The sequence below is a fragment of the Gossypium hirsutum genome, chromosome D02, assembly GCF_007990345.1.
Source record: "Gossypium hirsutum isolate 1008001.06 chromosome D02, Gossypium_hirsutum_v2.1, whole genome shotgun sequence".
Taxonomy (NCBI): Eukaryota; Viridiplantae; Streptophyta; class Magnoliopsida; order Malvales; family Malvaceae; genus Gossypium; species Gossypium hirsutum.
The window spans coordinates 62,548,636-62,560,022 of NC_053438.1; the positions used below are offsets into that span (position 1 = coordinate 62,548,636).

Consider the following 11,387-nt stretch of genomic DNA (forward strand, 5'->3'; position numbering starts at 1 on the left):
TTATAAAGAAGGTTAATAAGGGATTAATTAATGTGTGGTGTATTAATAAATTATTGGAAGATGGGGAGGTTGGGAAAGTAGGTGTACTCGTATATTATGTTGCATAGGATACCCTGAGTTTGTCTTTATGGTAGAAACCAAGCGAAGCCAGAAGTGAGAAGAGTTGCAGTGATAAAGTAAAAATTATTCAATTTTGGGGGAGTGAATAATGCTCAAGGGAGGAGGTGATGGCATATCAAATGCAGAAAGTGGCTGACTTCAATACTACCGACACAGTGGGTAAGAAAATCGTGTGGCCAGAGGCTCTGCCTTGGTTGGCTAGTGGTTCAATGTGTGGGGGCATCCCCTACTATATGATTCTCCTGCTCTGCTCCCACCACTTGGTCTTTGGGGGATGGAAGACACGAGAGTGAAAGACCAAAGACTTTTGATTCGTGAGTCTTATGAATAATAAAAAAGTTGATAAAGAATAAACGTGATAATTTTGTTTAGCATTTTTCAAATTTCAGCTAGCCCGTGAACGCGGGCGACTTCCTTTCTACTTCTGCCGTTTCATGGTTTTCACATGGTTTCTTCACGGTATGTGTTGGATCGAAGGATATAAAGTTTGCCTTCAAATTTCAAATGTAAATGCTTCTTCCGTGGGATAATGCAGCAGTGATGAGGACTAAGATATGGCCACCAAACTTCAGTGGTGCCCAGCAATGCTTTGATGATCATCCCTAACTAAGTTAGCAATGGTGGAAATGGATTATAAAAAAGGCACACATCAATCCATTAATCAATCACCAGATGGGTCATATCCTCCGCAGTGTGGTCCAAAGCAGGTGGCAGGCAAAACTAGGAGGAACCCAACCCGAGACATTTCAGCCTAAGTTATCAACAAAAATATATAGAATGAACACTCAACCGCCATTTGGATCGATAAATGCTAGCATTAAAGCTCCTCTGCATTTCAAGAAATGAATATCCAGGGATTGCTGTGAGCAAAACACCAAACAATTTAATCATAGGAGTGTAAAACCATGGGCGGGTTAACCCACAATTTAAATGGAGCAATTCTGCCCGTAATTTTTAGGGAAAATAATAAGTATTCCGTACAAATACAAATGCTAAGTCATATTTGTAACTTGGAAGAGCTGGTTACCCTCTTTTGGTTCTTTATTCTTCTTTCTTCCAAGGTTGAGGGTGGTAAAACTAAAGAAAAGAATGAAGACGTTCCAACAAAGTCCCAATTTATGGAAGTATAGCTCTTACTTCTTTCCTATCTGCTCCAAATGACTGCAGTTAAAAGAATAAATAAAATCCTGTTAGAATCGTCACAAAACGGAAAGAACAGTTGCCATAGTTCTAACTGTACGAGGGAACATCCAATTACTTATATATGTATAAACAGAATATGCATTGGGTTTGTCAATGTCATTTAGTCCAGTGAAGTTTTCTCATCTATAGGTACTATTAATAGATGTCCTAAAGTCAATCAGCTTGGCTAAGCATATTCAATAAATACAAACCTATCACTTTTACTTTTATCTTCATGTTAGTGACATACATGACTGACAATCATGTATTAATAATGTAAGATCAAGCCATGAAACACAATAGCCTTGAAATCTCTTTTCAAAACCACAAATCCAGTTTTGAATTCAACTGCCGATATGAACTTGTTCAGGCAATGCTTTGTGCAGTCAGAAAGTATGTTTTACTTTTAGCACTCCAAGAATAGATGTAATATGCCCCTTCCTTGGCGCTTTCCTTCTTTTTGGAATAGTAGACGGCTTCCCTACAAGTGCTTTTTGATACTGGCTTAGCCTCTCTTGAGGTTTTAGTTCATTTCCATAGGATGCAATCCTAGTTGGTTTTGCAGAAGCAGAGTTTTCATCTAGCTTGTATACATCTGCTGAAGGCAACTAGATCCTGTGGTAAACCCATGTTGCTCCAATCTTACACCGGAAAAAGTTATAACACAAACAAGAAAAGAAAGCCAACCTCTTTACCATTTAGGAGATCAAGCGGGCAAGGGCAAGCTAGAATATTCCAATAAATTACCCGCTCATGTCCTCCTGTACATTCACTACTATAATTTTGATGGTAGACCTGATTAATGGAATGCGTTTTAATCAAGTTAAAACTCCCCTAAGTGGACGGACAAGGTAGTCCATTAATGATGTGAGTTTTAACCAGCTTAAAACTCTTCATCACTCGACTCACTTCATCATCTAGAGTATTAATTTGAACACTCAACCTTCAAGTAGGATTGCCACATTCAATGCCTTCAGCAATAGAGCATTTTGCTCTAAGGATGTGTTTGATAAATCATTGAAAATGGAAATTTCAACATTTAATTTTTTAATTATTTTCAACAAAAAAGTGTGAAATATGATAAGTAGATAGTACTTATCACTTAATATGAAAAATATCAAGTTGATTTTGTTTTTCAAAATTTTATTTTTAAAATAAAATATTTCTTCATTTTATTAAAATATTTTTCATCTTTTAACTTTTATCCAAAACTATTTGAAATAAAATAAATAATACAATATCAGTAAGATTAAAATTATGAAATAATAAATTTTCAAAAATCATGATTTATTCAGTATTTCATTTTGACTAATATGTCAAATAGTTTTATAATATAAATTCAGTGCTTATAAAATTTAGTACTAAAAATTCAGTACTTAATTTTTCAGCATCCAGCTGAGTCGGACATAATCTCCCGAAGATCTAGTTGCACTCAACCAACTCAGACTTCGAACATATTCAAAGCAAGTTTGAGAACAAAAATATTTGTCAAAACTCACACACACACCATGATAGCCAACCTCTTTCATGATTTCTCGATTTCTTTGAGAACACTCCCCAAAAAGTTTTCAAGTGAGTCACATTAAAAGAAATAAGAGAGTTTTCCTTAGCCTTTTGAATTTGATTCCATCCATTACAAAGGCTCCACCAATTGTTTGTGTGGACCATTACAGGCAACACGCTTGGTATGCTCATAAGCTTGGAGAAAACTCAAGATGACTAATGTCTGCCAGGATTCATGCAGGGATTGGTATGCTTAAGATTACAATATCTTAAGTAGGTTGGGACATTGTTTTCACATGATTGAAAATTTTGTATGATGATGGCCACACATATATCTCAACCTAAAGTAAGAAGATTTAAGCAATTCCTATGTATTTACCTTTAACTACTATTTAACGGAAGCTCATCTACATTAGATAAATTATTGTTGATGGCCACACATATATATCTCAAGCTAAAGTAAGAAGATTTAAGCAATTCCTATGTATTGACCTTTAACTAGTATTTAATGTAAGCTCATCTACATTAGATAAATTATTGTTTATAATATTTTGATATTTGAACATGAGGCCAAAACCCAATTCCCTTTCAGACACAAGTACACAAAGAACATTAATACTTTGATTAAGCAACAAAAGTATCTTAATTTTTAAGTCATGGTTCCTACCTATGATATTCAACTTTATTGTCAAAGCACCAAGGATCATTGATGGATAGCTAAACAAACTTAATCATAGAAGTCAAAACTGAAAGGGATCAACATAACATTTTCCCCACTGACATAGAAGCCTACTAGCTTTCATCAGGTAATTTCTTGCCCATTTTTCAAGGACAACTTGGTAAGAATGAAGAATGGGCTAACAAATAGATTAGTTTGGATTAACAAAATTTTCAAAATAGATACCTGATGAGGTGTTTTAGCAAATCTCTACGTTCGAAGGATAACAATCTTATCCGATAGCAATGTTACTTGATGGTGACATTTAACAAATAGGACAAGTAAGGTACATTTGCAAAGAAGGTGACAAACAAAGAACATGCATTAGGTAAATATTTCATACCTCAACACCCAAACCTTTTGCGTACACATTTGTGAAGAGCTCAGAAGATTCAGGCAGTGGATTTTCCTGGAATCAAAAAAAGAGAGGAACAAAACCCAGTGTTGTAAACCTTCTTTCCATATATGCTGACAACTAGACAAAATTTCTAAATAATAATATAATTAAAAAATAAATACAGATAAACTTCAATACAATCATTTAAAATGAGAACCACAAAATTAAAATGAAGTCAGCAAAAAATGTACTACCTTAGCTTGAGCAATTGCGTCATCTACCTCTTTTCTTATTTCCTTCTCAATGTCCTGACAATTTTTTCCAAATACTTTCATATATCTATCACCATAAATAAGTCTAACGATATTTCCATGCTGATAGCTTCATAAATGAACTTAGTTAAAAGTACCTTCAACTCTTTCTCAGTAGCTAGGTCATGAGACAATATCAGCTTCCTAATTCTTTCAACCGGATCACGCTCCTAGAAACATCACATCTAGAAGTCAGTTTTGGATTAACTTGATCAAAATACAACATGAAATATCTAACATCTAACAAATGAATCCCTGAAAAGGCAACGTGATTGAAAATCAACCTGTCTAACACCAGTAATCTCATCACGGGTTCGATAGGTGCTTCCAGGATCAGACATGGAATGACCATGATACCTATAAGTGTCCATTTCAAGAATCTGCATATAGGCACAACAAACTAACATAATTTATTATGCAATAAAATATAGAAAATGGTATGAGGTTTCGCAAAGGCAATAGCACCATATAAATATTTCTCATCAACTAATTAGATAAATTGCAAATCTAAATCCTTCCATCAATCCCAACCCAATTATCATGACTTATAAAGACCACGAAATTAGGATTCATATATAATTAGGCACTTGTAGAATGAAGTTTCCACAACTTTAAACTCATGTCATAATATATGTCATTATAATATATATTATGATGATGATTATGATGACATATAAGACACAAAAACACAGGCATATAAAATTGTGTCTTCACTCAAGCAAGCATTTATTTTTGTACCTCGCAGTTGAAGCAATACAAGGATTCTCGCACATAGACTGCACTTTCGCTTTATATGTGGCAATGAAAAGTGAAAAAGAATACAGCTTTAGCCTCATATTACTATTATCTAGGCCATTAGATTGTCACTGTAAACATCTTTTCATCAAATATAAGCATAAAAGTAAACTTATCAGCTACCCAGTAATTACCATATATCCTTAGGGCATGATCAGCACAACTATCAATACCAAGCAACTGATATTGGAGATTCACGAATCCCTTAAGCTTTTGTAACATAAATAGATGCTCATCGTTTCTATAAAAGTTAGGAAGTTATGATTACCCTGGCTGGACTACAAATTTTCAGAAGATTTCTGAAGCATCTTTAAAGCCATGAAAATTTCTCTACTTTTCTTTTGTGTGGGTTTTTTTTTGGGGAGGGGGAGGGGTGTTGGAGAGAGAGGGGAAGGGATAAATTTCTCAAGCAAATGGTTCCAATGTTATTCTGGAAAAGCTCTATCCTTACCAATGCATCTGAAGCAGTATTCATCTAGAACCAGATATAATCAAAATGAGGGTAAAAAGTAGATGATTCTTCGAAATTTCAAGGCCACAGTTGAGATCAGTAAGTTAAAGGAGCTTTAGAATTTTCCTCTAAGCCTATATAGGTGGGATTTGTACACTGCTAAAATAGAAAGCTTATACTTTTGTACGTCTAAAGATAAAAATTTAAGTGGATAATATGCTGTTAGGTTGGAAAGCCTAGCTCCATATAAAATTCAAGACTCAAAGCTTTACTGAGCTTCATTTTTATGCTTGAGCTCTGCTCACAAAAGTTACCTGAGCAGCTAGAGGTCAGCTTGATAGCCTCCACTAGGCTTAGTGATTTTCCTCGCTTCAAACAACAATACTTAGAACTTCAGCTAATATATGAATCCAAGATTTTCAAAATTAAAATCTGAAACTATGAACCTAAGTAAAGCTATGAAAAGACAGCTCACAACACAAAAGATAAAAAAAGAATTATTAATATAATACAGAAAAAAAGGAATTCAACAATGGCCTAAAATGAATAATTCCCCAAAGATCCACATCAACTAATAATGCAGCAGCAACAATATAAATAAATATATAATCAATTATTTTAAGCTAACAGTAAAATTATATAGCACATAATGGATGAAAGAATAAATCAAAATGAAAGTTAAAAATGAAAAACAGAGCTGTATTTATGCAACTTGAATTGCATTAATATCACAATGCAGCAATAGATTCAAGAAAGTGAAAGATTTCATAGCCATATATTCAAGAAAGGAAAAGATTACATAGGAAACAAAATTGTCATACTTTGGATTTGAGAAGAAAGGTCTTATATGTGCCCAACTGCAAGGTAAAGGGCTTGAATCCCACGTAGGAAAGCAAGGGGTTTCTTTGTGGGGCTTACATGGATCTAGGCTTTCCAACCTCAACAGCTAGCTTTCGAGGTGTGGTTCTCCAAAGGTCCATATCAATGCCGGCCATCATGCCTCTTAGTTGCAATCATGTAGGACAAGTGGTGATGTCAGTATTGCTATGTTCGCACGAGACTAGATAGTTTAAAGCCATACTGCATAATGTGTGTGGTGATGACGGTATTTTAGTGCTCGCCGAAAGCTAGAAAAAAAAACTAGCACAAAGCCAACCCATGGCTCAAATTGTGACTTTGATATTGCAATGTTCACTCAAAGCTAGATTAAGCTAAAGCAAAGCTAACCCCCACGGGCACTGGGATTATGAAGCATGGTGAACTGATATGCATCCAATTGCAAGGTAAGGGACTTGGATCCCACATAGGAAAGTATGAGATTTCCTTGAGGGGTTTTTATGGACCTAGACTCTCTAACGGTCTAACCTCAACAGCTAGCTTTTAGGGGTTTATATGAACCTTTGAAGAACCACACCCCAAAAGCTAACTAATGAGGTTTGAGAGCCTAGGTCCATATAAACCTCATAAGGAAATCCCATAATTTCCCAAGTGGGTTCCAAGTCTCATTCCTTGCAATTGGGCACATATGCAATTAAGAAAGATCCATAGGAGAACTCAATTTTGGAGTTTGAAAGAGGCAATAAATGCAGAGAATAATCATTAGAATTGTATTTTTTTGAAAGATTGTCTCTTTTACTTGGAGAGTTGGGCTTTATGTGTATAGGTTGTAACATTGTAAATACCAAAACTTAACTAAGTATTTTTGTTATTTACTTAGATATATATATAATATTAAAGAAATGAAAGGCTCGAGTAAGTTTACAATATTCTCAATCAGGTACTAAATGGCTTAAACTAGGCTTGACAATAAATGAATAAAATTATGCACAAAGTCAAGTCAATAGCCAACTCGCTTACACCTCTAATGTAAAGCCAAAAAGTTTTAACAGCTACAAAATAAAAAATATTCCAACTTCCTAATACAACTTATCAGCTTCAAAAGAGACTTCAGGTAATGATTCGACCATTGAGAGAAATGAAATAACAAATAATATATCACCTAATCCACTTTTCAAATCTCACCAAGTATATTCTAATATGTAGCCAAAAATGATCATATTCTTCAATAGTTCAATTGCCATTTCATCTAATACTTCACCAAGTCACTTATTTAAATATCTAAATAACTAAACAAATAGAAAGTTGCTTGTTTCACTTTACCTTATGCTATCCAAATTACTACATATGTATATACACAAACACACACATATAAGCTTCATCTCCTACTCATCAGCTCCCCTCTAAAGAATCCAAACATGCTAATATTGTTAAAATGGGACAGAATCAAACTGCTAGAAAAACAGCAGCAAAACACTCAGGCCCATCCCAAAGGTAACAAGTGTTTTGCATAGTCTAGTCCATTATATGCAAATCTCTTGTATTTTAGTACTCCTGCAATCTAGTCTCAAGGAGTGACCTTCCAATCTTAAGGCTTTGGATGCAATACAACCCTTTTTATTGCATAATATATCAAGATAAAATATCACACTACAAAATTTATAGATCTATGTCTTCAGTACCACAAGCATAAAACAGTTTGAAACAAGCACAATATTCCAACAAAGTGTTGTATTCTGTCGCTTGCAGCTCAAATGTTGTAAATCAAATATTGATTAATCAGAAAAAGTTCAAAATGAAGCATGTATCTCTCAGTCATAGTGTAGAAGAGAAACAATAACATATTCTATGAGTCTACTAACTGTAGAGGTGACTAGTAGAATTAGCTTACAAGGTTAAGCATGTAATTATGGAGTTTGTTCAAGCATGATCAATCATGTAGCAGGGGATTTGATTCTCTAACAGCTTTAGGCATAAGGAAGATAATACAATTTACACAAACACTAAAATGAGTGATGAAGAAAGCCAAAGTTTTCTCAAGTTGATGTGGTAGATTCACACCTTTAAATAAGGAAGTATTCGTATGTGGAAAATGGCCAGAAAATGAGCACAATAAAATATTATTAAAAAGAAAAAAAAATGAAAAACAGGTAATAGCTGGATGAATAAACTTACAATTGGTCCATTCTTCAAAGCATGTTCTTTGGCAAACGTGCAAGCTTGCTTCACAGCAAAAGCATCCATTCCATCCACCTAGAAGATATGAAACACATAACAAATAGAATTGAAGTTAAAAAGTACATCAATGTCTACCGTATGGAGAAAAGGAATTTAAGCATGCATTATCCTAAGACATGTTTTGTCAAAAAAAAAAAAAAATTACGCTTCTTAAGCTGAACAGAAAGGTTGTTGCTTTAAAGTTCTGCTAGAAGGCATTCTTTTTGCATCAATGCCTTACATCTTAGAAGAAAACAAACTTAAATATTAAGAACCGATAGTATAAGCAGGAAAAATCCCTTCAGATTCTGCTTTTCTGAAACTTCATTCAAACGTTTAGTTTCTAATATAAAAGGATAAGAGAACAAAACAACAACATAAAACCTGCAGAAGAAGCATCTCACATGGCCCAAAATCACAACTATCACAGTTTTTTACCATCCACTGTCACTCTTACGACATCTACTGGTCATAGTCACTTCGACATCACATACATCTAAATCCTCATTTACTTAATAATCATAATAACAATACTAAAGAACCAACAAATTATAACCACTATTTATCTCTCAGCCAACCAAGTCTCACCTTCAAACCAGGAGCATAATCCCCACGTTTGTAGTAAGCAGGACTCTTTGCGGCTCTCCACTCAGCCGTCCCCATACCATCTGTTACATCAAATAAATAAAGTCCACAAAAATTTAATAGACCAATAAAATTTCATTCCAATTCAAATTGCTCACAATGATTATTCTCGCAGACCAAAATTGCAGGCAGATCCCAAAGTGCAGAGATGTTCAAAGCCTCAAACAACTGCCCTTGATTAGCAGCCCCATCACCATATAAAGCAAAGGTGACCGCTTCGTCTTTAGAATACTTTTGGGCAAACGCCAAGCCACATCCTAAAGGAACCTGGGCTCCGACAATCCCGTGACCGCCATAGAAATTTGAATCCTTCTTGTAAAAATGCATCGAACCTCCTTTGCCCCTAGAACATCCAGCCTGGCGTCCCATCAGCTCGGCGAAAACTTCCAGCAGGGTCCCACCGCGAGCGACGAACGTGCAGTGGTCACGATAGGCGGTTATGATACAGTCCTTTTTAGTTATGGCAGCTTCCATGCCGACGGCGACAGCTTCTTGACCGTCGTACAAGTGGCAGAAACCGCGGATGAGCTTGGCCTTGTAGAGTGAATCGGCAGCGATCTCCATCCGACGCATCAGCGCCATGTCCCGGAAGAAGGTGAAGAGCTCCTTGGCATTGGTCTGGACGGAGCGTGAGGGGGTGTCGCACTGGTGAGAGGTGAAAGGAACGGAGGTCTCCACAGTTATGGGAGTGGTATCGGTGGAGATCGGGCGGCGGAGGGAGATAGCAGAGCAGAGGGGTTTCAGAAGATCAGCGGAGCGTGAAGAAGAAGAGGCGAGCCGCGATAGAGCCATGCCCACCGTCGTATTAAGAGATGGCGGTTGATCGGATCTAAAGAGAGAGCGAAGGAAAAGGAAAGCGAATAAGAGAGTTTAGTATGTTTGGTTGAGAGGAATTAAATAGTGAGTGTTGTAGGGGGAGATTTTAATCCTAATATAATAATCCTTAAATATATCTAATCAATCAATTGGGTCGCTTTTAATGTATGTAAATGAAAAAAAAAAACACCATGCTGATGGAATTAAAGATTATTGAACAAGGAAAAGTTAAGATTGAAAAAGTAGATATAAATAATTTGACCGTAACCTTTGATGCTGTTGATTGGCCAGCAAAAGGAAAAAACCATACATACCTTAGATGATGTTGACTTGTTGTTGCAATTTGTTTCGGTAAAGGAATTGGTGCGGCACTGCACACGGGGTTGGTGGCTTGGCGGCCTGCTCAATTCTTTATTCTCGTTACCTAACACTCTAATAGATTGCTTATTTTATTATTCGCTGCCTAAATTAGACCACACACTCCCATAGCAACATATATTTCTTGATTCTAACTCAACAATTAATACTAGTTTTTATACATAATTGGAATTAATGACTAATTAATTATTTAAACTAAATCAATTTAAGGAATAACAATTAATACTAGTTTTTATACATAATTAGAATTAATGACTAATTAATTATTTATTGTTACGAATCTCTTACTTAGTGGATATCTATCATGATCAAGATAAAATTTTGATGTACTTTAAATTCTAATAGTTATTAGAATTAGATTTCTACTTCTTTTATACTTTTTATGCCTATAAATAGAGACTCTGATGAAACATTGTAATCATCTCTTTGATTAAAAAAAGTACATTATCTATTACTTTCAAATTTCCTTTATTCTTTATTCTCTTCATCTTTCTTTATTTTATAACACGTTATCAGCACGATGATTCTCTATTTTTTCAAAATATTTCAAAGTCGTCCCACAAATCAAATTTATTTTCACCTTAAACTCCACCCTCACAACCTCATCTTCAGGATGTTGAAAGATTCGATCTCAGAATAGATGCTTGTGATAATAGTCAAGGTGATAACGATGATGTTAAAGATCTTTAGATATATTTTACTATGTTTTATTTATTATATCATGTTTATCATAATTGGAGAATAATCATGACAACATGAATAGATAAATTTTGATTTAAAATCTACGCATGTTTGCGATGGTGATTATGGAATAAAAAAATCAATAGAGGCTACCTTACCAGATTTGTTACATTCTCTGAAGTGAATGCAAACATAAAGAACATAAAAAAATATAATTATGGACCACTAAAAGTGGGAACATAGTAATAAATAAGAGAATAATAAGAGTTCTCAAGATAACTCTTCAAAGGGTAAAGAATTTATGTTATCAATGTAATATGAAATATTATTGGCCACATATGTGGCGTATGCCCAAATATTTTGTTTCTGTTAACATTCTTTGAGGAAGGATATGAA

The 11,387-nt window shown here is 34.9% G+C and overlaps 1 protein-coding gene across 3 annotated transcripts; it reads right to left on the reverse strand.

The window, feature by feature from the left end:
• Positions 1-915: 915 nt before the first annotated feature.
• LOC107909608 (pyruvate dehydrogenase E1 component subunit alpha-1, mitochondrial) lies at positions 916-10,149 on the reverse strand. 3 transcript variants are annotated; one of them, XM_016837202.2, is made up of 8 exons: positions 9,215-10,149; positions 9,060-9,139; positions 8,430-8,507; positions 4,456-4,551; positions 4,270-4,341; positions 4,115-4,168; positions 3,867-3,932; positions 916-1,281 (listed from the first exon to the last, which is right to left on the reverse strand). In XM_016837202.2, the coding sequence occupies exons 1-8, from the start codon at positions 9,906-9,908 to the stop codon at positions 1,237-1,239; spliced, it is 1,185 nt and encodes a 394-aa protein (XP_016692691.2). In that variant the 5' UTR covers positions 9,909-10,149; the 3' UTR covers positions 916-1,236. The 3 variants fall into 3 exon arrangements, 2 of the variants coding, with proteins under 2 accessions (XP_016692691.2, XP_016692692.2); XR_001687286.2 differs by lacking the exon at positions 916-1,281 and having other exon boundaries at positions 3,887-3,932; positions 4,456-4,571; positions 9,215-10,146; XM_016837203.2 differs by lacking the exons at positions 916-1,281; positions 3,867-3,932 and having other exon boundaries at positions 4,114-4,168; positions 4,456-4,571; positions 9,215-10,146.
• Positions 10,150-11,387: the final 1,238 nt, after the last annotated feature.

Bases quoted from the DNA above. Each gene is read 5' to 3' on its own strand.
- LOC107909608 (XM_016837202.2), bottom strand. From the start codon at position 9,908: ATGGCTCTATCGCGGCTCGCCTCTTCTTCTTCACGCTCCGCTGATCTT. The intron at 8,508-9,059 runs GTGAGACTTGGT...CATATCTTCTAG, and splicing joins ATTATGCTCCTGGTTTGAAG to GTGGATGGAATGGATGCTTT. The intron at 4,169-4,269 runs GTACTTTTAACT...AAAAATTGTCAG, and splicing joins CTACTGAGAAAGAGTTGAAG to GACATTGAGAAGGAAATAAG.